This window comes from Seriola dumerili, unplaced genomic scaffold (assembly GCF_002260705.1).
Source record: "Seriola dumerili isolate Sdu_G_001 unplaced genomic scaffold, Sdu_1.0 BDQW01000138.1, whole genome shotgun sequence".
NCBI classification, from domain to species: domain Eukaryota; kingdom Metazoa; phylum Chordata; class Actinopteri; order Carangiformes; family Carangidae; genus Seriola; species Seriola dumerili.
In genome coordinates this window covers 5,997,072-6,022,914 of record NW_019174393.1, presented here as the reverse complement: position 1 = coordinate 6,022,914, position 25,843 = coordinate 5,997,072, and the positions used below count along the sequence as shown (strand labels likewise).

Sequence of the window (25,843 nt, the reverse complement as noted above, 5' to 3'; positions counted from 1 at the left end):
ATCTGATCCTTTGTAGTCTTGAAGAGAAAGAGCAAAAGATGAAGAGAAGGCAGATGGAGAGAGCAGCTGAGGGAGGTTGTCTTTTTTTTCCCGTGCAAAAAGTCATCCAGCGATTGTCCTTTTGATCCTGGCAGTGATCAAAATCAAGACTTCAATAAAGACACGAGAGGGGAAGTGATGAGACACGGGTTTGATTGGAAACAATGTGAAAGGATGTAACAGCTGCAGCCGATGCAGATGTGACAGGTGTTTGATTATCCTCCCTTAAACCTCCCCTTAAAAAGAATTCAAGAATCACATTTCCTGCAAAAATGATGTTTCAAAGAGATCTTCCTCAAGAGACATCACCTAAATGCATTATCTCAACTTGGGACTGCACCTGCAATAACTTCAGTTTATGACACACATCAGTGAGTGCTGACTGTATGGAAATATCAGACTTTGTTAGAGGCATCATCATTTCCATTCAAGGTTCGATGGCTGGCTTTATGACCCAGAGTACATTACAACAATGAAGCAGATAGAAGATGAGAATCTCGCTTTACCAAATGAGCACATGGCTGTTAGTCGAGACATTAGCTAATGCAGATGTTAAGCTTGCCCCCCATTGTTGCCCTGATTAGATACTTCTTTGGCAGGTCCAGTCCAACTACCAATGCCAATGCAGGAAGTAGTGGCCTAATAATTTTACTGTTGCAGGTCAAAGATTTCACTTATCCTGTGAAATATCTCAACATCTACTTCATGGATGAGCACAAAATTTGGCACATTCATTCATGGTTCCCAGATGATGTATCACGATAACTTTGGTGAACCCCAGACTTTCCCTCCAGCGCCACCATAAGGTTGATATTTGTGCTTTTGAGTGAAATGTCGGGAAAACTATTGGATGAATTGCCATGATATCTGGTAGACCAATTCATGGTCCCCAGGGAGTCAAGTGTAATAACTTTGGTCATTTCCTGGAATTTCACATATCACCACTATCAGATAAAATTTTTAATTTGTCAAAATTCTTTGGTTGATGACGAAATACCGACAAGACATTTCCATCAGCCTTTTAAGCCACTGTGCTGCCTCAGTCTGGGCAGATTATGTTGAGTGACTAAACTGGAAGAATTATCAAATGTCAAAGTACTTTTATGGCGATAGGTGGGCCCATCGCAAAGGACGGGGGTCCCCCATTACACATCGAAAAATTATTGTGAATTTTGTAAGGACCATAATGCAACAGGTGCAGCAGCTTCACAAAATTAAAAGCAAGAAAAATCATCTATCCATCCCTAAATTCTTCAATTCTGAATTTCAATATTACTGACATCTAGAGTATTTCCATTGTTTCACATTAATAGTTGTAATTAATGATCGTATGGTAAATAAATAAATAAATAAATAACAAAGTGGATGCCCAAGGAAGTCAGATGCCCATACAAGAAGGTTTCTCTGGCTCCAGGACTGGCAATAGGGTTTAAAAAAAAGACCACAAGGACTAAGAAAGTGACAAAAAAGTGTGTGTGTGTGTGTGTGTGTGTGTGTTCTGTGTTTTTTTTGTTTTTTTTCCAGGGGGTAGTCGGTGTAGAGCCTGAATGAGGATGAATGACAGAGAGCGTGAAAGAAGGAGAAAGAGAGAGTTTGTGTGCAGAGTTCTCAGCTGAGCTCCACACAGGACCTATCATTACCAGATGTCACAGTGAGGGTGTCTGCCAGCCGAATCACTGCCTCTTTCTCTTCTTCTCTTTCCTTGTTTCTTCTTTTCTCTCTTCGTTCCCTCTCTCTGTCTCCTTTTTTCCTGCACTCTCTCTCCCTCTTGTTTTTTTTTTTTTTTTTTTTTTTTTTTTTTCCTCCCTTCTCCATTTCCAGCTGTTTTTTGGAGCACGCAGCGAGAACGGGGGAAGTTCTCCACCAATTGTTTCGGTCCTGAGAGGAGCTCGGCGGTCGGACCCCTCCCTCCTTCTGTCTCTCTCCCCTCTCTCTCCTCTGTCTCTCTTCCTCTCTCGCCCTCTCTCTCTCTCTCTCCTCCCCTTGTTGTGACAGAGCACACCTGCTTGATCTTGGCTGCACGCGCTCCGAGTCCAATTACCCCATAGGCCCTCGCAGCCACTCCACAGTCTCATCCCCCCACTCGACTGGATTTTGGGAGTCAAGCTCATCTCGCCCATTTCTACTCTCTTTGCCTTGCTTTCACTGAGAACAGGTAGGTTAATCCTTTAACTCTGGGAGAGGAGAAAAGTAGGGATATGAATGGGTGAAATGAGGTTAGGAATATGGAGTTAGGTTTCACTTTGGACAAATCTTTAGAGAGGGAGAAGTTTTGAGAAGGTGGCTCAGCTTTTGCTGGATTGTGATTTTCTGCATAAATGCAAGCATGACAAAATATATTATCCATGATTTAAGAGTCACATTATTTGCTGATGATGTCATTTTATTTTATGAAATGAGTGTTTGTTTATTTTTGCACATTTGTCTTTTTGGTAAAATGGATTGAGTAAGTTTGTTTCACATCTTCATACATTATGTTGCTTCTGCCTCTCTCTGCAGCCTTGTGTGTGTGTGTGTGTGTGTGTGTGTGTGTGTGTGTGTGTGTGTGTGTGTGTGTGTGTGTGTGTGTGTGTGTGTGTGTGTTTGTGTTGTGTATATATTCCAGATATGTTGCCAGGTCTTGTTCCCACAGCACTTTTGGCTTTGTGATGAGAGACCTTTAATCATTTCCAGTCCAATCTGCATACAGCTCAGTGAAAAGAGCAGCGGCTAGGGAAGGGGGTGTGGTGGTGCTGTTGATGCTGGTACCTCACTCCTCTGCCAAAAGCCTTATTCTTCTGGCCCACTATTAATCTCCAAAGTATCCACCACTGAGTGCCATGTGATATTTTCAGCAGTTTATTCAGTTTACATTTTCAGTTTGCAGTTTTCTTCATGTGTTTTTTTGTGGCAGTGTTTGGACACTTATTTGTTGATTGTTTGGATGTGACCCATATAGAAGTGCATTCTTCAAGTTAGATCCACGAGTGTGTTAGAATCAGAATTGTTGAGTGAAGGGAAGGCAGAAAATGTTCTTCTTTTTGTTTCATTTGCCAACATCAGGAGAAAACATTATGTTTTGTTGCATTAATTTGTTCCTTTCATTATTTTTTCTCTCTCTCCCTGTGGCGTTTGGGTTGTCTACAAGGAAATGAGGGCAGGGAAAAAAAACAGCAACAACAATGTGGATTTCTTTGTGTTGATTCAGCCCATTACTGCTTGTCAAGACTGTGATTGGAAAAGTTGTTTCTGGTGCTCCTCACATGTTCCATTTCAGCAGTTCATTTGAGACTGCAACCAGACTGCTTTAACCCCAATCTCTTATCTGTCTGCTCTGTTACTTCTCAGTGTATGAACCTTCTCTCTGCACACTTTGGCGTTCGCTGCTGTGTTTTCACAGGAGCAGAACAGGACCCAAATTGCTAGGGGCAACTTAAAGTGAGAGGCTTTGAAGAGGAGATGAAAAAAAGCTGTACCTGGCAACGCAGAGAGCCATTAATCCCATAATGGTACAGCTTCCTCTATCAAAGAGAGGTCTGAAGGCTTCCCGGCAAGCCACCACACAACTCCCAGCTAACTCATTACATCCTTTTTGCCAGCAGGGAAAAAAAAACTAATAAGGCTCATCTGCACTGAATTGCATTGAGTGGACTGGAGGGAAACTGAACAAGGGAAAAACTGAGATAAACGAAATAGAAAGAAAAGTGGAACTCAGAATAGAATAAAGGCTAAAAGAAGCATAAGCACTGCACTAAAATACACTCAGAGCAATAAAAGTATCACTAGTTCATAATTTTGAGTTGAACCGAGCAGATGTTTAGCATTCGGACCAGGAATGAGTGAACGGAAGCATTGGAGGAGACAAGGCCCAGATTTGCACTCAAGGGGCTTCATTTTTTCCATCTGGACTTCAGCTCTCTGGGTCAAAAAAGAGCAATAGAACAATGGAATTGAATGGATATCAGCCATAAACGTTTTTTCCACTCCTTCGCTCACTGGAATACCAGAAAGTTCCACATGTCAATCTTTCTGGCCAAAGTTTTTAGGGTCAGACAGAGAAAGAGAGGAATACCATAAGCTATGGGAGGGAAGCCGAGGATGGAAGGAAAGAGCTTAAAATGGGAGGAGATGGAAAGAGAAGAAAGGGAGAGAAGGTTGGGCAGTTCGTCCACGTCTGTGCAGTGCAGACTGTTGATAATGGGACTGAGGTTGATGGCAGGCTGACAGCTCTTCTCATGGAACAGCTGAAATGTGGTTTAACCACTTGCTGGCTTTCTCATGCTATGGCTCTAAACATCAGGCATGCTTTAAAGACCTTAAACTGATCTTTCAATAATGGTTATGGCTCTGACACTTTTTTATTTTTGCTGCATAAGGGAACTATATTGATTGTAGTGGGCAAAGGGAGTGTCTTCGGCATACTTGAAGTCAGAATCCTCCCATGCAGGCAGACATGGGAGCATGGATGGCTATTTTCCAGACACGACAGATTTGGCCAAACTCCTATTACAGGAATGTTTTGGCTCTGAAGTTGTTTGTTGGCTATGTCTATGCATATTTTCAGATGTACATGTTCTCACTCACAAAATCCCCCGATATATCAGACATCTAGTGAAAATAATGACCACTGACTCCTCAGACCACTGCCAAAGGAAGAGCTCATAAAAATTACAAATTTTTACATCTTAGCATTGTCATCAATCAGGCGCATGAGTCTGAGAAGATGTGTTTTTGCAACCATGTGGGAGGGGAGCTCACATTCATTTGCTGATGGGTTAAAAGGGCCACACGTGTTTTAAATGTCCTGTGGCCTTGTAAATACCTTCCAGTGATTCATTGCTGACAGACACTCTGCAGAGTCAGACGCAGGCCTGTGGAGAGTCAGATGGGAGGGGGGAGGTAGCGGATGGGTGCAGGGTGGGATGGTAGTTGGTGTCTGCCTTGTATTTTTTTCTTCATTGCAACATTATTTGAATTACTAAAATCAAAACGCCATGGTGCTTAATGCTCAAATTTGTTTCCTTCATGCTGCAGACATTTGAATGATTTGTTAAGTTTGGTTGAGGTGGTGATCGTTCCTCGGGTATCTCATTGATTTTCTAGGCTCTAAAGTTTCAATGAAAGGCTGCGACAAAGGGGAGAAAGTGACAAAGCAAAAGGAGGGAAAATTACTTTACTCCCTCATGCGAGCTCTGCTTCCTGTCTGGGAATCATTAGTAATGCTGGGGCCAGCCTTGGGGGAAAGTAGAGGGAGGGAAGAGCGAGAGAGAGAGAGAGAGATGAGACAAAAGAGGGAGACAGGAGAATTGACAAGGATGCCGCCGCCGCAGGAAATGTCAACCTCCGCCCCTTTTTTCTTGGTCAGACATGGGTTGATGAATCACAGGTTTCGGAGACACGAAAAATGAAAGATAGAGATGGTTGGTGTACCATTTACCACATGTCCTTTTCTGGAACATGGTAGGTTGTAAATCTTTTGAAAATACAGACTAAACCTTATCACAGCCACCTGTGCTTATTATTTTTTGATAAATTTTTTCTCTACCTACAATAGTTTCATGTGCAGCACTTCAACAGGCATCTGCTGATAATTCAAAGCCTTTTCAAACTCTTTGGAGAGCCTTGAACCAGAGTTTGCCTCAGTGCAGCTGAATGTTCCCCAATTCACCAATGCCTGAATGGCTACATTACAAACTAACTCTCCAGGTACATAAACATCCTCATGCAAATCCTGTTCAACATTACTGTATCCGAATTAGGTCAAAATTGAAATGGCCAAGCTCATCAGATGCATCCTCCTCCAGTGTTTACTGCAGCTCCAGTATGTGAGACACTGTAGACCGGATGTCTCTTCAACACTGTGTGAAGTGCAGCTTCTTTTTACTTCAGTATGAGCTCTTTTGTTGTCCTTGAGCCTCAAAGTTTGCATTTGTTTAAAGGTTTTTACAGTAAGACTTTTTTTTCTTGCATGGTTCTTAAAGGTCCATTAGGAATCTTGACTGTGTGCCAGTTACTGCCACATTTGCACTGATTAGTGTCAGTCTACTTCTCATGAATAAAGCCTGTCCCATTTTCATCTTGCTACGACGTGATACTGGCCATGTTCGAATGAAGCCACACTGAAATTACACATTAAATGCAATTACTCTTTGTGAATATTCCTGCATGAATTAACGCAAATAATACAGATGTTTTTCACATATTCAAAATCCTTAATAGCCAAATATCAAAACCACTGAATCAATGGTGAGGCTACAAACATTACATCACCACAAAATATGTGTATAATATATGTTTCATCTCAAAAGTGCATCCGTTTGATAAAAAAAAAAACTAAGTCAGATCATATTTTCTAAGCTACAGGGAAGAAAACTGAAACTTTTTGTAACAGCAGGGTTTCATTTCCAGCTTGGTGTGATCACTAGGATTCTTCTGTGAAACTGAAAATGATAAGGTGAATGGCTTTTATCTCATAGCAGAAAGCTGCATCTTCTTTGAAGGGATTTGAAAAGCTGATACCAGCTTACATGGTCAAGTCATGTTCCAGCATGCTGTGTTGACAGCCCTCTGGATTGAGCACACACACACACACACACACACACACACACACACACACACACACACACACACACACACACACACACACACAAGTGTGTTGTTTGAGGAGCCTGTGTCGTGTGTTCAGTAGATTCTTCAGGTCTGTATGTGCACATGGAGGTGGGAGCATCCTCGTAGAGCAGGCCATCCTGCAGGGCCTGTGGGCACATCTGAGCAGACTGGTAATGAAAGAACCGATGCCTGGGGCACAGCAGGTTGTCTCATGCATCTTCTTCAGAGGTTCATCCCTGCTGGGAAAGCTGCTAGTAGCCTTGAATTTATATGTTCAAAAACATTTGGCCGTAATTACTTGTTCTGTGTTTTCAATTTAGAGTGACCTTTATGTTCACAGGCAAACCTTGGATGACCATGTACCCATTATTTCACTGCTCTACTTACAATACAAAGCCATATATTTCCACAATATACAGCTCTCCAGTTCCAAAACCAAAATCTCCAGACTCAGTAATATTAGTACCACTTTTACTCTGCAGTTACAAATTGTTTGTTAATGTCACAAACAATAATCCCTGAAAATCTCTTGTATTCCTTTTTCTTGGTTTTATTTCAAAATCTTGTTTTATTCTCATCAACAACTCCTGGGTCTGATTATGACTCACAGAGTAGCAGTAATTCTTGACTTTGCAGTAAAGATGCAACCATTAAACGCTCCCAGAGCTTAGTCTAAAATTGCCATCTTCTTCTTCTTCTTCTTCTTGCCTGTCTGGCTCACATTAAAAGCTGATGAGATGTTTATAGACAGAGGTTGATGGATTGATGGCAGGACACATGGAGGGCTGCCTGAAATCCAGTAACAATGCACATGTGCATGTATATCTGTTTATGTGCTTTTGGGCCATGGGTCAAGGCAGGGAGATAAGGTTCAGTAATCTGTGGTGAAACCTCTGTTATTTTGTGTGCATTGCTGTTCCTTCAAACAGAGCTGGTACACTGGCTCCGTAGATGTTTCAGCCTGCAAGATGTGCCAGATGTGAGGAGTTCACGACATCCGTACAACTATGAGAAGTTTGATAAACTGACTTTCAAATACTTTCCAGTACTGGAAATGAGTGCATCACACTACAACAAAAAAACCAACTCATCTGGTATCTAAACAGGATAAAATAAACCTTCAAATGCATCCACAAGCACTATTTGACCCAAGAGTGGTTTACATCCTTAAATCCAAAAGGACGGCAGAACATTCCTGCCAAGTCTGCAGACAAGGTTTTTGTTGGATAGAGCTTTCAGCTGCGCTTAGATAAGAGAGCCTGACACAGCCAAGATTACTCAGTGTGTCGATGACTAGAACAACATGTCCTCTGGATCTATTGTATGTTCAGACCAGGGCTCTTTGTTTCAGCACCTCCTCTTACAGTACATACTCCATGTTTCCAAGTGGAAAAACTGCATTAAACATTGATGTGACACAATTCCCGTCTCCAAGTGCCGACTTATGAAATCACCCTTTTGAGTGTTTTTCAGCTTTTTCCACTTCATAGCAACAGAACAAGAGTAAAAGAGAAACATTATGAGGCAGATATATCCCATCCAACACAATTCCCCTCTGAATAGAAATGATTTCAAGCTTGCTCATACTGTATGCAAGCACTGTAACCACTGGACTGAGGCTGTACAGTGTGTCAAAGCGGCGGCTGTCTTGTGGACAAGGACTATAATTACAGCTTGTGTTGAGAGTCATTCTCAGCCGTGATCCCCTTGACCTGATGTAACCCTAACCTGGATAACACTACATCAGCACATCTCTCTCTTGGTTTCTCCCTCATTCTCACAGTGCACAAAAATATTTAACAGTGCTTTTATTGCTTTTCACACATACAATATGTGCACCTATAAAGTTATATATACATCATGTGCACCTGCTTTAGTACGCCTCAAAACATGAAAATACTCACACAAATAAAGTAAAACAAAGATGCAGCACATAAGCATCATATGCACACAGGCCATATAAACCAGCCCAGAGACACTTTCAGCTCTGGCCAACTGATGGTTTTGGGTCAGTTTCATCATCCTGGTCATGATGTTCAGGTCAAGGTCTGCTGCAGACCAGCTGCTCCCCAATCATTTGTTAGCAGCTGTGGCTCAAATCCGCCCTTCAATTATTGTGGCACCAAGAGGGAAGGAGCAACTTTTGGCTTTATGCATGACAAGCAGATTGCTAGGTCTTTGAGACTTGTGTGTGTGCGTCTCTATGTAAAAGGTCAGGGAGTTTGTGTGGAAGTCCGCGCTGGATTTAAGTTAGAGAGAGTGTGTGTGTATGTATCAATTGGGTTGTGGTTGTGTTTAGAAATAGACAACTGCCTAAGGAAGCAGGATTCTCCCAGTGACTCCGGATGCTTGCTTCTGCTTTTATTGCACTTTGTGACACACGCTGACACCATGAAGTACTTGGCAAACAAATCATCACTGTGATTCATTACTTTGGAGTAGAAAATGTAGTAAAGCAGTTTACAGTGGCAGCCATGAAATGTCTCATGTGTATCCCCTGTGTATTACTGTAAAAGCTAATGCAGATGTTACTTATTCAGCAGCCAGCGCTGGTTCTTCCTCTGTTGTAAAATTGAATTATATAGATCATTTTGAAAGAAAAAAGGAAACGTTACTGCATCTGAGTACAGTGATTCTCAACCTGGGGTACTCCTACAGTTTCCACAGTGTGTAGATGGTAGAGTAGCTCAACTGACTGGAGAAAATTAAAGCTACAATTTAAAAAAATATATAACTAATATATTTAAGAATATATTAGCATATTGTCAGTTGTAACATCTGAACACTACATGCCGCGATTGAGAGTGTGTGAAAACTACAAGAGAAAAAGCTGATACTACAGCTAAATAGATAATTAGCTAAAAGCAATGAATATAGCCAGGGTTGCGGTAAGATGTTTTAAGTTGCAGGTGCTGTAGTGGGAGGAGCATTTTACCCCAACCCATACAATACAACCCATACAATTACAACATAGGCCTACAGCAATACTACTGCAACACAGACCAAAAAAGCAGCAGCAATAACAACAACAGCAGCCAGGTGTATAAAACACCTAGTAATGCAAATGCTATTGCGCAATAATGCCATGGCATTGCACTACACATATCCAAAAGCCCATTGCTCATGGCACACAAGAAGATATCCAGATATGAACATTTCATTTTTTCAACAAAGATATAGCAGTGTGATGTTAAAAGTAATTGACAACTGAATATCAAACCGCTCGGTGGCAGCTGACAATAATACACCATCAAAGATAACTACGGTGGCCGACAAGGGCAACGGCCCAAAACATTTCCATTGGGAGAAACAAGCCGCAAATTCATAAACGACGCATTTTCAAAAACACATACGAAAATACCTTTTTTTTCAAAAAGGTAGGTCGGTGTGACGTTACAAGTAATTGACAACTGAATATTAAACTGCTCGGCGGCAGCTTAAACCAAATAACTTACCTTGAGCTGCAGGTCAGGTGCTCCAGTAGTTATAATAATCCAAATGCGGCCTTGCCATAAGGTGTTATGGAAATGAAGTCTCTCATGAGGGCATGGATGTCCAATGAGTTCAAAATGTCAGTGTGGGCATGCATCAAGGAGAGGTGAGTTTGTCTTTTCTGGGTCATGGTATTGCGTAGCCATGTTTTCACGCAATGCTAGGTGCAGATGGCCCACTCGGATGAGGCCACAGAGATGGGCAAGCAAAGATATGGACATAACAGAGTTTTTCAGCTTCTGTAAACAGAGCTCTTGTTTGGGGATGGAAATTAAATGGACGTGTTGCTTCATCTTGAACGGTGACACGAGACTCTCTGGTGACATCGCCTAGCATTTTGAGCTGGAGATCAGGACGGAAAAATTACAACCAAACGAAAACGACTGAGTGCTGGTGGAGCCTCTCTCCTGGGAAGGCTGGACGTCATTTGCACTCTCTTTAGCCGGTGGTTTGCCAAAAAAAAAAAAATCTGCAATACGTTTTCCTCCATTGTGACTTTATCCGTCAATTAGCTATCAATGCTACAGTAGCCGGTTGTAAACTTACGAATCCTAACTTGGAGTTGACATGACCCGCCCGACGCTGCCTCTGATTGGCTAATGGTCGTTGCCTTCGCTGGTTGGATTGGTTGGGTTTAGGCATGGTCAAGGCCATGGATGTAGCTAGGTAAAAATAATGGATGATGGTTAAAACAGATGACTGAAATGTAATAAAAATGGATAAATGGTGAAATGGTTAGCTAAATGTAATGGGCGAAATAGCAAAAAAAAAAAAATGGTTAAAAGGGACAGCTAATAGTAATACAAAGGGATAGATAGTGAAATAGGGAATAGTGAAACTTTTAGCTAGCTAAAAGTAAAGGCTGAATACACGAAATAGCTAAAAAAATAAAGGATAAATCATTTAGATAGATGGAATGGGATCTGACGAAAAACTTGTGAACCACAGTTTTAGTAGATATTGTATGTCCACAAGTACATTTTTTAGTACTAGTGTGTTTTTGTTTGCTCATTATTCTTGAATAACATAAATGAGTTATCCCTAAGGCTTGTCCTTTCTGACAAAGTAATATTCAAAGTAATTTTCTCATTTGGCTTTTGCACTAACCCTTCCTCTTTCACCTTTCACCTTCTGCAAAAAAAACGTAACAGTTAAATAGCTTATTTGGCCAACCCCACTAAACTGTTACACCCAAGTGTTTAACCTTTTAGCCCCCAACCCTCCACCTCTCACCTTTGCCCTTTGCCTCTCTGGAATTCAATCAGTGTGGCTTGTCCAGTTTTTTCTTACACAGCGTCCGTCTGTCTGCATTTGAATCACTGCCATGCTGAAAATCTATTTTCCCTCTTCTCTTTGCCTACTTTCCCTCCGATTATAACATTAAATCAGAAACAGATAGTTATACGGAGTCATTTAAAAAGTAATCATAGACAGGCTGTTTTCAGAGTGTATCCACCCAAACCTTTGAACTGTGTCCTCTCGTCCTCCAGGCTCCCTGCTAGTAGCACCATGAGGTCGGCCTGTCTCTCTCTGCTCCTGGTTACTGCCTGCTGGGCTCTGCCCTTCCGCCAGTCGGGCTTCCTAGACTTCATGATGGAGGATGAGGCGGGATCAGGTGTGGAAGATACTACAACTTTTGGCTTTCCTGCCATGCCGGTTGGACCCAAGTGCCCCTTCAGATGTCAGTGCCACCTTCGTGTGATCCAGTGCTCTGACCTCGGTAAGACAAGACACCTACTGATGGTTGATGGTTGTGTGTGTGATCCCATTCTATTTTTTTTCCCCCAATATCCTCTTTAGGGTTACAGGTGAGCATACCAAAGCATGCAGTGGTCGTGAGGCAGTCACACAGGGTTAAAATCAAACTCCATGCAAGCGTATAATTGGAGAGGATTAATACCTCATAAAAAGCATATTTCTGTGATCTTGAATAAAAGACTTGGGGCTTTTACTGTGAAATGACAGAAAGACAAAACTGATCCAACACATTATCTCAACATGTGTGGGATTCTCGCTCATCTTTTTAGACTATTAATCCCTATAATTAAAGTTTTAATGTGCAGCATTTTAGCATCAATGAATCATTAACCACACTGATTCTGAGGCAAAGGTGTAATTACTGGAAACAAAGGTAAAAAATTTACCTTATAAGAAATCTCTTATTTTCATCATACAAAGGAACAGATGGCAGTATCCTTAGTGTTAGATAAATACTCATCACATGCCTATCCAAAATATCTAAAAGAAAAGAAATCAAGTAACATTTTTACAAAAACCCGAGTCAATATTTATAATGGAAGAACAGATAGTCCTACATTATATTCTTGTATATATCAGTATTTTCCTATTGTTATTCTTACCTGAATATATTAGGGCAAGAACTCTGATTATTATTTTGTTGAATCAATCATTTTGCTTGTGTCAGAAAGTGATGTCTTCAGATTGTTTGTTTTGTCTAAAATTTGTCTATTCAATCCCACAACCATATAAAACTAAGAAAAGCAACAAATTCACATTTGAGAAAATGGAGAGACTGATTTTTCAAGCAATGCTAAAATTACAACCTCAAAACTTTGCTGCTGGTGTTTAGCGACACATACAATGTGTGTGTGCTTTATCAGACCTAAGTACTAATTTATCAGTGTGACTTGATTTGAATTAAAAAGTCAAGAAAAAAAGTCACAAGCCTCTTGTTCGCATCCATTTTCTTCATCCACGCCTCCATTTGGTGTACTGGCCTGGATTCCAAGCAACTGAGCTCACTCTGATGGGTCAGAGGCTGAGGTCAGACGGGTGTCTGCACTAGTTTTACTGTACTTTTATTGTGTCTCCACCAATCCACCCAAACCCACGGGGTCATTCGAGGGGTGTATTATGTTACACATTATTGTGAAGTCACCCAGAGAACAAGACACCAGTGTTGATAAGTTAAATGCTCACAGATGTGGGTCTTATTTCACATCCTGTAACAGTTACATTATTTGCTCTCGCTGGGCAACTTGTTTTCTTATACAACAGTGAAGATTAAAGGATAGCCTGGAAAGTCCTGAACAAATCCCAGTTCCTCAAATGTTCCTAAACTTGTTTTTCAATGTAACACTCATTCACAAAGTCTACAATTACTTAGTCAGCTCTTTGCTTCAGGACAGTCACAACAATTTACTCAGTTGTCATCTACGGTGTTTGGAGTTTATCATTTCTGTTTGTCTAATCTGATCAATAGCATATACAAGAACTTGAGTAATCTCACAAACTTTGTCGCAGAAAAGTCCCTGACCTCAATTATTCTCATATATTACATAAAACTGCTTTGCAGCGCAGTTGGGTTTGATAGTTTTTTGGCTCCGCTGTTGTTTGCAAAGGGAGGGGCACAAGCTTCAAGGAGACAGATGAAGGAGAGGGGGAGTGACACAGATGGACAAACCAGAAGGATAAACTTTAAAGAGGAGAAGACAGATATAACCAGCTCATCACCACTTTCCTTTTGTAAGCTTTAAGACGACTAGGGTTGGGACGGTGAAGTGAAATATGTTACAGATTCAGGGCAACAATCACAGAAAGTGTGAGGAATAACCGGAGGCCCAGATGGACAGGTGGCTGAAAAGTCAGAGCGATAGACAGGCGGTCAAAGACGCAGACAGTTGGAGAGAGTGTTGTCCAGGAAAAGACTGGTTCCATTACATCAGCGCTCCAGCCGGGGCCCCAGTCATCAGCAGCAGCACTTTCCCCAGAGATGCAGCTCCATGGCTGGATTCTCAACTTCTGCATCAGCAATGTTGGCCCCAAGCCTCCATCTGTTCCCCAGACCTGCTGGCATGCACACAAACACACACTCAGACACACAGGAATAAACACATGTATATATTTGGACGCACGCACACACACAGGCCCGGGCAAGGCAGAGAGAGTCTGCTCACCATCCCAAAGCACTCTTTAGCTTTTGTAGATGTGGATTTTCCTCAGTGAGTTTGCTGCTGGCAGGTTGACAGCTAAAACATTCAGGAGAGAAAATTTAGCCTAAGGTTCAAATGAGTTGTGATTACATTGCTAGTTCTGTTACAAAGAGCTTTTGCTGATGGACAGACTAAAACAACAACCTTTTGTTCTCGGTTAGAAGTGTAACGTTTCACCCTTACCATCTGTTCAATCACCAAATTCCCTCAATAAAAAAACAACAACATATATTTTATGTTCAGTGATTGTGTAACATTCACTGTCACATTCCCACACTTCCGAATGACCCGCCAAAAACTCCAAATTTACTCTAACCCATTAGGCAATCAGGCCATTGATGACAACCAGATCAAGTGCCAAACAAGAAAATAAACACCGCAAACATTGTCATTAATGCTTGGAAGTGCTGAAATGAATCCAATCCAAAGCAATCATTCGCTTGATATCCCAATTACTTTGTTTAAAATGAGAGATAGATAGTGATCATAATAGTGGGGGCGAGACTTAAAGTCCCAGTTCTCTGGTTCTTTTCCTGCCAAGTGGCTATCACCTGAAAAGTGAGATGCTGACCCAAACACGACATTCAAATCATTTATACTGATTGGTCTGTTCATGTTGTTGTCGTCATTGCACAGATTTTTAGTGTTCCACTTATTGTTTGGTGTCATATGACCAAGTATTTGTTTGAAAAAAGGAGTACATTTAATAGCTGGATGTCAATCACTTTTCATCTTAAAAAGTCAGAAATTATCTGTGTTAATTTTTTTTTTTTTAAATTGAGTTTTTCTTGAGTACAGTTCTTGAGTTTTTCTCCATTTTCTCTTACAGGAAGCATTTGTGAGCTGTTTTTCATGACAGATGTTATTTTACTGATCACTTTTTGTGATGTTAGAAACTGATACATAAGGGCATAAAATCTGTGTGATAAATTGGTTTTAAGCCTTTTTTTCACAAATCGGGTTTTATTTGAGAAAGCTGCATAAAAATCGAAAACCATTTCCCTTATTGACATCATGATATCTTTAACTTCTCAGTGATGCTGCACACACTAGACTAATTTATACTGTACAGTGGCTAGAAAAAGTCTGTTGAAGGGTTTCCCAGCTATTTTGGTTTTGCATTTCAATAAAAATTTAATACTAATTGAAAAAGGAATACTCAACATTGAAGCTGTAAAGGCCGAGAAAGTCTGACTATGAGAGAAGAACAATAAAAAAGAATGTGTGTGCAACTGTAGAGGTAAGCAGTGTGGTGCTGTAATGATGGTGGTGACCACAAACAGCTGTGATGGTTTGTGGGTCATCCACTGCCGAGTTGGAAAAGCTGACAGAAAAGCAAACCTAGCTGGAAGTAATGTTTGGGTGAGCTGAACAGGAGTCGTCACAAGCTTTTAGGACAGAGACATACGTATATAGACTGGAGATACGGAGTGTAAGCTTCTTTGTTAAACAGTTTACTCTACGCCTCTTCCTCTGAAATGTAAACTGCACATTATGAATCTCCGTGTATTTTTTGTGTAGCCACGGATGCATACGGGCATACACAATAACTCCCAGCTGTCTACGCTCAGTTTTTTTTTTTAAACAGTCCACTCAACCAAATAGTCTTTCTATGTCACATGACTTGCCAAACTATAGTCCAAGCAAAACGGCTTAGTGTGAGCTCAGTGTCCAGGTATGCAGTCGCTTACTTACTCCAAAGGAAATTTGTTTTAAGGTCCATTTCCACCATGTGTGCCTCAGAGCACATCAAATAGTTATTTGGTCCCTTTGGAATGTCACCATAAAACCCACTGCACAAGTCCCTATCATTGAGACTTTATGTAGCGTGCTACGTTGACAAAGCAGACCTTGTTATTTCAGAGTGTCGCTACTGTAAACCCCATTACTGTGTCCTGCTCCTCCAGATTTGATTCTCTCTGTTTCAGTATGTGCAGGCCATAATAGTTTGTAAGTGCTTAAAGCCCCTGAAATCTACAGTGCTTCTCTATAACATTAACTTTTTATTTTAAGTTCAGAAAAAAACACCCTTAGTTACTATAAAGAGTTTAACACTCATAAAGTTAGATAATCTGCTTAATCAGGACCGTGTGGGTGTGGTGGGATCTGGTTGGACTGATAACGCCAGCAGCAAAAGCAAACAACCAAACAACTGTCATCAGAGTTCAGTTTAAACTCTGATTAGTGCATGGAAATATGTGACATCACCTTTTTCCAATGCAGGCTTGCCCACTTCAAACTTGTGAAAAGCAAGGATGAAAACACAAATGCATAAATCGCTCAAGTGAAACTGTTTTAACTTTTAACTGGCAGAAATGTTTGAGTTCATGCAGAACCCAACTGCTCGTAAGAAACTTAATGAGACATAACATTCACTAGACTTGATTTACAATCTCTACATTCACTAAACCCTGCCCGCAAACAGTGATTGTATAGTCATTAGCTTAGTCACCATAACTGCTGACTTTTTGCCTGAAGCGTGTAACTTTAGTCTTTTAGCATTATATTACGAATGCAACTATTGTGTGTATATTTAAGACAATTTCACGGGGCTCTCATGTTAAAATGATTCAGCTGGAAACATTAAAAGGAAAGCTGGAGATACAACTCACAGATTTGGGTTGAGCTTACACTAGCTATAGCTGATAAAATCAAGCGTAGCTACTGTTTAAGCTGAAAAAATACACAGTCGCTGGCTAGAAATGAATTTTCTGATTTTGTTTACTTCTGTGTTTAATCAAACATCCATTGTTTTCAAAATGGATGTCATTTGTCGAATCTGCCACTGTTAACGAACAGTCAGATAGAAACTGACTGTCAGAGACTCCAACTAGGAGGTTAGCACTTTGTATCCATTTCCTGTTGAGGTCAGAGTGTGGTTAACCTCTCATCACCTCAACCAGGGCTGTCACCATCTCGCGTCAAACTTTTCATCATCCATCATTCCAGTGGATTTATTGTGGTTGGATGTTAACCCACGTACAGAAGGCTACATCTAATTAAACAATGTCTCCTTAAAAATTCACCATCAGGTCTGAAGTCAGTTCCTGGGGATATCCCTGATGACACCACCCTGCTTGACCTGCAGAACAACAAGATTACTGAGATCAAGGAGAACGACTTCAAGAATCTCAAAGGACTGCATGTAAGAGACATTTTACTTCCATCTGTAGAGCTTCATGTCTTTTCGCTGTGTATTGTTCCTAAAGTTATGTAATGTGTGTTCTTATGTAACAGTTACACTAACCGCAGCCCCTCTTCAGTATGAAAACCTGATGATCCCCATGGGGAAGCATTATTTGTGCTGTAAGTGCAGATGCAACAAGAGAAAAAAAAAAAAGTCTTCCAGGATGTTGGGAAGAGGTTACACCGGTTATCAACAAGCTTTGATAAGTGCGCTGCCAAAACACTGTCAAACAATTTGCAGCCTCACAGAGCACAATTCAATCATTCACCAAGAAGTAATTTGGGCCTCACATTACCTTTATCATACAGAACAGTCACCAGGTGTATGGAAACTATTCACCCGTAGGCCTTACAGTCTCACAGCCTCACACCTCTGAGCACACACTCTGTAGCTTTCTTGCTGGCAATAAATACCTCTGTCTGACGGCCATAGCTGTTTCCACTCCAATGTAAATGGCCTCTCAAGGGGACTGGACGTCATACCTCACATTGACTCATGTCCGCTTGCACAAGAGTGGACCAACAGGAATGAGATTCCTCTGAAAATGCACTGGGGATAACTCATAGCGGTTTTGAAGTTGGCTCTCCATCTTGTCGGAGCAGGCACCAGGTTGGATAATCTAACAGCTGCTGAGCACTGAGTGTCGTGTTTTTGTTGAGTCTCATCTGGAAAGTACAGATTTTCTTCTTCTTTTTTTTCAGTCCCATGGTGCATTTGTAGCAATGAATGTTTCTGAGCGGGGGAGCAGTGAAAACCACTAACGTGTACAGTTTCAAATAAAGTTCAAATTCCATAATAATGTGAATTTAAACAAGAACAGACTGGATTTGAAAAAAACTGCTGTAAACTAATACCATTAGTTTTGACTTTACTTCACTGATGCATTAAATGTTTCGTGCCAGAATGAATCCCTTGAATTTATCTTTTGCGGCAGCATTTTCACTAACCCGAAACGCCATGGAGACCATGGTAAAAGCTCTACTTTATTAACATATTAAACACGAGTATCCCATCTCCCTGATATTCCTCCTTATAGGCTCTGATCCTGGTGAACAACAAAATCACCATCATCCATGCCAAGGCCCTCAGCCCTCTGACCAAGCTGCAGCGCCTCTACCTGTCTAAGAACGTGCTGAAGGACATGCCAGCCAACATGCCCAAGAGCCTGCAGGAGCTGCGCATCCATGAGAACGAGATCACCAAGATCAAGAAGGCCTCCTTTCAGGGCATGTCCCATGTCATCGTCATGGGTATGAAATGCAAAACACTTGATATGTTTGTGAATGGGGATATTTATTTGGACAGCACAAGTAGTTTGAAGAGTAGTTACGGAGGATAGCACATGTTTTCCAGCAGTAGGTCACATCCTCCGAGGTATGTCTATGATTTTGACTGTAGTAGTGACTGTAGTGAGTTTTTCAGTAGCATCACAACAATAAGAGTTCCTTTCTCTGCAGCAGTCTGTGTAAATATTGAATTAAGTATTGTCAATTATAAAGATGTAACACATTGATGCCTCTGAAGATGTAACGTGCTGCTGAAAAATAGGCAAAAAAAAAACTTTTGGATCATTTTGTCTCTTAGGTTGGTTCAGGCAAGGCCGTCTGATTGAATTGCATTATTTGTTTCCATCACAATAGTTTTACCTGGGAGGCAGGAACCTTTTTAGGAACTCTACCTGTGTTTCAACCATAAGATGCAGGGTCTAAATTTAGTTTTTGGGCCATTAATTCCTCAGAACAAAATGTCCCTGCTCAGACCTTTTCAGTCTCTCTCCGCCTCTGTATGTCTCCTTTGCAATAGTCGGGAAACATTCAAGTTGCGCAACAGTATATTAAAGAGAACAACACAATGACTCAGTTTCATTAGCAAAAATTGCATCTTTAATTTTAAGAAACAAACAAAGGGCTCACACACTACAGGGCTCCAATTTTCACTTATTTATTGCACTATAAACCCGGATCAAAAAAATCAGACCTGTCTGACGAAGAGCAGTGGTGCTTGAAACATCACCCGGTTCGTGGTGCAATAATTAAGTGAAAATTGGAGTCCTGGAGTGTCCGAGCCGTTTGTTTGTTTCGTATAGTTTGCTCCATTTTTGGCCCAGCAGCTTTTTTTAGTTAGAATGTGCATGAAGATCTAATTTGTAGTCTTTCATTTTGACTTGGGGCTCCCTATTTCCTGGAACTATTTGCTTGAATAGAGGCACAGAGTCCTACACCGAGGTAACAGATGGGGCTACATACAGAACTTTCATGGGAAAAGCTTTTACAGAGCTCGGACTTTCAGCCTTTGTTCAGTGTTTTCAGAGTGCTCTACAAATAAGTTGACCTCTTTGTGCCATTAAGATTAACTGAAAAACACAGCATAGATACTCTCATGCTGCATATTTTGCAAGACACACAATGGAACCACTCAAACGGTGAAAGTAAGTGTATGTGAACATACAACCTTACCAGGTCACATGGTGCAACCTCAACAGCTGTAACATGCATGTAAAGGCCTTTACTGTGGAGTATGTGAACCGAACCATACAGTAAGTTAACAAGGGAAAGACACATGCATGGGAATGGTCAATGGGATTCGTTTTCATTTGGAAAAAAAAGGCTCTTGTAAACTGAGCTAAAGTTTGACTGAAAGTTTCACTGTTGAAACCAGATTTACACTGCACAGTTTATCTCTCACTTGTAAAACTTTCTGTTCCATAAATTAAAAAGTGTCACTCTGACATTGCTAAAGCAGAAAATGTGGATTCAGTCACCTAACAATTCAATGATTTGAGAATTATTATCCCACCATGACAAATCGGGGAATCTGGCATGGAGAGAGGCCGCATTGCAAACACACGCCATTCTCTTGCCCAAGACTTTGTTTACTCATGACTCAGCTCTGTGTTCCCGTAACACACCAGGAGGGGAATTAACTTCATAGGCGTGATCCACTACTGATGTTCTCTTCCTTTCTTTCTTTCTTACTGGGGTCTATTCATTCCTCTCTCTTTTTTTTTTCCAGAGCTTGGGTCCAACCCTCTGAAGAGCGCCGGAATTGAAGCCGGTGCTTTTGCTGACCTGAAAAGAGTCTCTTACATTCGTATTGCAGACACTAACATCACAGAGATCCCCAAAGGTACAGTGCTGATATCTTTTTCCACAAATATATCCTAAATTAGGGGATTTGGCGTAATCTGAGTTTTATCCAGTCAGGCTCAGCCAAAAATAACCATCTTCTATCAAAAGAATGCACGGTTGGATTTAAGTCTACAGTCAAACAATGGGCTCAAAGTGAAAAAACACACAAACTGTACTGCATAGTAATTCAAAACTACCCCATCTCATGGTGGGAACATGTGAGGTGTATTTAGTGAAATGATACATGTAATGAGAAGCCTTTGAAAAATAATTTGGTTTGACAGACTTGGAAATAGCCACTCCTCGGTAACTATCACTTTCTATTTAAAAGTGGTTTCATAATGTCATATAAGCTCCCAAGGTACGGAGGTATATGTCTTGAGTCATCACTTAGTTACTTAGATTGTAATCCTTGTCTTGTGGATTGTCTTGTCAGGTCTGCCTAGCTCTCTCTCTGAGCTCCACCTGGATGGAAACAAGATCACCAAGGTGACAGCCGACAGCCTCAAAGGCCTGAGGAACCTGGCTAAGTACTGAAACTTACCACTCTTCTATAAAACATCAATCCATAATAGCCTTACCATTTCTTTTTGACTTTGAGTTTTAAAGCTAAACTATGTAACTTGATTTCTTACAGTTGGCTAGGTTAGCTAACTTTGCCCACTTTGCCCACTCATACAAGACAAGTTGTGTACTAAGCAAGGTGCATTTTACTGTTATTGAATTCAATAGCTATTGAATTCAGCTTTTCATTTGTAATAGGAACATGGCATTATTCAATCTTTCAAAAGTTACATAGTCTTGCTTTAAAACTCCCCTTTGGAAAAATGAAAACATGTATTGCTATTGCACAGTTTTTCATGCTGTCTCGTGTTTTTAGTCTTTGGTTTGACATGTATGAATTTTACTTGAAATGCTAGCTCTGGCATTACCATCCATCTGATGTACTAAAGAACAAAACCTAAGACCTAAACAGTAGTTTTGGATAATCAAAATAACTGGTTTGCTCATTAAATTCGTAACACTGCTCAGATTGTGCCAACGATGACATACCAAGTTCGAACAAAGAGAGCTTTGTTGCAGCATGAGTAGAGTATGTTGATATTTTGTTTCATTTTTTTACTACTTCACTGGCTATAATTTTGGCAGTAGGCTAAACACTGATGTAACTATCTCAGTTTCTGCGCTCATGCACTTTGTGCTCTTGTGTCTTTGTTCTTCTGCACATTTGCACATTTCAGTGCCTCATCTACTTGCTGTTATTTTGCAGACTGGGTCTGAGCTACAATGAGATCAGCTCTGTGGAAAACGGCACACTGGCTAACGTCCCCCACCTGCGAGAGCTGCATCTCGACAACAATGCTCTGACCGGTGTTCCTCCTGGCCTGCCCGACCATAAGTACATCCAGGTACAGTGCTTGTATATGTCAGTGCTATTGATCCAGTTTTGAATACACAACATGATCACAGGAAGATTGCTATTGCAACCATTTAGTTCCAGCAAATTAACTCTGCTTGAGCCTTATAGTTATGTTACTTATTTTCTTATGGTGTGATCACAAACAGCTCATTTTCTCTGATCTAAACCATACTGGAAAAGTTTCCTTTGTTGCATTTTTGCATTTGGTTTGTTTGGGATCACACTGCCCGATTAGAAGTCAACCAAGGCTTTCATAACAACAGTCACATGGATTCATTTAGTTTGTTTATTAAGTAAAGTGTTAGTAGCCTGTCATACTATAGTATTACATATTTTTGGCGGTAGGGGGGAGTGTAAACAGGCCTGATTCCAGGCTCTTCAACTTTAGCTTTGCTTCAGTTTATTTCATCATGTCATTAGGCTTCTCAAGCCTCAGCAACTGCTGCATCGATCCCATACCCATAAAGCAGTTTGGGGTAATTTCCTGTAGTAGGTTGGGATTATATATTGATTCAACCATCTTTTTGCAGTTATTTTGTGAGCACCCCAGTTTTAATGACATTGTCCTCAGCAGACATAACAAACCACACTGTGGGAAGAAAGGACTCAGTTTAAAGTTTAGAGAAATGTTGTGTACAGTTTCTTCTACACTGAAGTTTCTCCCAGTACAGACTGGGACACTGTAGTAATAGTGTCTGGTTACCCAAAAAGACATAGTGTTAATATGAGAATATTTTAATATAACAACCAACACTTTCAATTTCAGATGTATTATATGAAAACTATATAATACAAATCTAAATTAATCTAAAATGTAACTATATTATCACAATTACAGTAGAATGTCAAACCTCCTCAAAGAGAAAGCAAGTGCTCAGCATGGTTTTTATTTTAGGAACTACATATCCAAATGGACTTTATGATATGTTTAGTTTTTGTGCTCTTTTCATATTCTGATCATCTTTTCGTTTCTTACCTGCTCTCTTTAATATTTTGCCGGTTGTAATTCATTATGATCTTCCTCCATGTATAGTTTGGTGTTTTTGGATCTATAATTAGCCTTATATTGTCTGTCTCAGTTAGTTTGTGGCAATTCCCTCCCTCTGTTCTTATTTCTAGGAGCTTTCTCATCACTCTCAGTGCTGCATGATGTTTTCAGCCAGTCTCATGTTCATATACTTTTTATGCCCTTCTGTTTTTCCTGTGCATGTAAAACCATGCTCGTTCTCAAGCATCAAGCAGCATCATCTCTTTGGTAATTTGAAGTATGACCATACAGGAAGTTTCTTTACTGTTTTTAGTTAAACATGTTGAAGAGAAAAAAAAACTCTATTTGGCTTCCTTGAGCTGTTATTATTCATTTGGTGACTTATTATTATCCTCTTTATCTGCTTTATTTTGGAAAATCTAAATTATTGCCATCCACATCCTAGTCAGTGACCGAAGGTTGTCATTATTTTAATCCCTTCTCTAGGTGGTCTACCTCCATGTCAACAAGATTGCTGCTGTGGGAACAGAGGACTTCTGTCCTCCTGGCTTCAACACCAAGAAGGCCATGTACTCTGGCATCAGCCTGTTCAGCAACCCCGTGCCTTACTGGGAAGTTCAGCCGATCACCTTCCGCTGCGTTTTCGACCGCTCCGCCATCCAGCTCGGCAACTACAGGAAGAAGTAGAGAGTCCTGCGCACCTCTGCAAGGAAGTGTGTGTTTGTAAATGAGTGTGTGAAAGTTTTGTAAGCGTGCGTGTTTGACCACAGCCACCCCCACCAAACACTGACCCCCCCTTACCAACACTGCCTCCCCACAAATGATGATGTCATTAATCCACGCACACATTTCAAAACTTCCGTGGACATGGACCTCAAACACAACATATCATTTTCATTATTTAGCTTCGACATTGGTGCAACAGTAGTACACACAGCTTACAGCAAACACCAGCATACTATGGTGATGCTCTCACACACAGCACATCATTCATAGGACCAGTTTAGCAAGCATTAACATTGCAAATACATTCTCACATTCATACTGTAACATATTATTGTGTATAATATGTGCAATTCATTCAGTGGACAAATTGAAATTCAGAGGTGAACCCTAACCAAAAAGATTTGAAATCTCACTCAGTGGCAAATGTTATAAATCCCATTATCCATTGTATGACTTATGAGAAAGCTGGCCTGTAGAGCAGGCAGCAAGGGGTTAACTTGTGTTTCACAATACCTTTAACAACTGGTATACTAGAATGTACTAGATATTACCTGTGTACTAGGAATAGCATTCAGAGTGTAACATTACCACGCTGCACTCCATAAAAGGACTCTGAACTTCTATTTGTATTGTATTCAATTCAAGTAGAGATAAAAGCAACGTGACTTCTATCACATTGTGATTTCTTGTGCTTACTTCAGTGTTTATTTAGTTTTTCTTCATCACATTCCATCCCCTGTTCCTCTCCTCATGTATGTTGTTCTGTTAAAAAAAAAACAAAAAAAAAAAACAAGGTGAAAATAGCTTCTAAAAAATGTAGAATAAACCATGTATGTTTTAAACAGAAGCCATTCCCAAAGATTTATATGCATGCTCTTATTTTTTTTCCTTTCAACTTGAACCTGGTGCTTTCTGGAATCTCTTGTTAATGCGTGTATGTATGTCTCATTGTTTCCCTGCCCTTTATTTCTTTTCTTTTTGTTTTTTTTCAAGAGTAAAGAAAAATTGGAGGGTGCATGTGGACTGGCATGCCCACAGCACCCATGTTGGTGTGAATGTTGTATGTATAGACGCTGTATATAAATGCTGTATAAAAAAACCTCTCTTCACTTAAAGGCACAAGCACTTACCATAGCTCAGACTTAATATATCAGCAACAAAGGTGTTCCTCTTTTTTTCCGGAGCAGGGGCTCCAGCTAAGGTGTCCTGAACAAAATAAAAATACTAATGGAAAAAGTAGCAGTTTTTGATGGATGTAATGACCAGAATTTGCATATTATCAATGATGTGCATGGATATTCATGCTCCCGGTCAATGGATGATACTGCAGTAACTACAGCACAAATACAATTAGGGCAGCGACTTCCTGGCGAACAAGGTCAAGAGGAGGCACAGGTAAAATGTACTGAGAAACAGGTGAGAAACCTTCACCTATTCTTACAGGCAAGATATACATACATCATGTGACCGTGCTTCATCTAAAAAGGGAAATATCAATGATAGAAAGCCTTGACAAAGACTTGTGCAATAAGGCTGCTTGGACTGGCTCAATCAAATGTTTAAATTGTGCCAAATGTTTGCTATCTATAAGGTATATTTGTGCACAGAAATGATTTTCATAAGGATTTAAAAGGAAGTGAAATGGATGCAAACAACAGATGTTTCATTCTAGATATTTCATAAGGGGTTTGACCAGCTAACAACAAAAATAATAGACTGAAACAAAGTCTGGCTTTAAACATATTCAACATCATGGGCACTTTTCAAGTCATCAATCATTTTCACTTTAACTTTATCCGGTGTCTGTGAACAAAGTACTGCTTTCTTGTCATCTGGTAACAATAAGTCACATTACAATTGTTTCGACACACTGTACTCTTGTCGAAGAGTAAATGTAGGTCAGATTATTCTTCTGTTTCCAAAAAGTTATAACATAGGGGCCATTCATCAAGTGCAAGTTCTCAGCATATTACAGGTATTAGTCGTGCAGGAATAGATGGGTCTTAGCTTCCTTTTTGGCTTAAATTAAAACAGCATTGTAAATTAAATCTGTAATAATGTCCTGTTATAGACCCAAGTCTCACAAACTACTACTTCGAGGGGCTGGGGCCATTCCCATAATGCATTGGCCAAGAGTCAGAGTTCATTCTGGACAGCTTGCCAGTCCATCACAGGATGTACTGTATACATTTACAGGACATATATGTGTCTATATACACAAATAGACAGACAACGCATTCAATCTAGAGTCTCCAGTCCACTGCGTGTACGGTTTGTAGGAGGAAACCAGAGCTCCCTGAGGAAACCACACAGACACAGAGA

The 25,843-nt window shown here is 40.5% G+C and overlaps 1 protein-coding gene across 1 annotated transcript; it reads left to right on the top strand.

Moving 5' to 3' along the window:
• The first annotated feature begins 1,920 nt into the window (after positions 1-1,920).
• On the top strand, positions 1,921-24,336 carry dcn (decorin). The gene is made up of 8 exons (XM_022749051.1): positions 1,921-2,194; positions 11,610-11,839; positions 17,105-17,217; positions 18,296-18,509; positions 20,272-20,385; positions 20,824-20,917; positions 21,658-21,796; positions 23,282-24,336. Exons 2-8 carry the CDS (start codon positions 11,629-11,631, stop codon positions 23,480-23,482), a joined length of 1,086 nt encoding a protein of 361 aa, XP_022604772.1. The 5' UTR covers positions 1,921-2,194; positions 11,610-11,628; the 3' UTR covers positions 23,483-24,336.
• Positions 24,337-25,843: the final 1,507 nt, after the last annotated feature.

What these genes read in the sequence shown, in the direction of transcription:
- dcn (XM_022749051.1), top strand. Translation starts at nt 11,629, where the DNA reads ATGAGGTCGGCCTGTCTCTCTCTGCTCCTGGTTACTGCCTGCTGGGCT. An exon ending in GTCCCATGTCATCGTCATGG is followed by an intron (nt 18,510 to 20,271) that starts GTATGAAATGCA and finishes TTTTTTTTCCAG; the next exon opens with AGCTTGGGTCCAACCCTCTG. An exon ending in GGCCTGAGGAACCTGGCTAA is followed by an intron (nt 20,918 to 21,657) that starts GTACTGAAACTT and finishes GTTATTTTGCAG; the next exon opens with ACTGGGTCTGAGCTACAATG.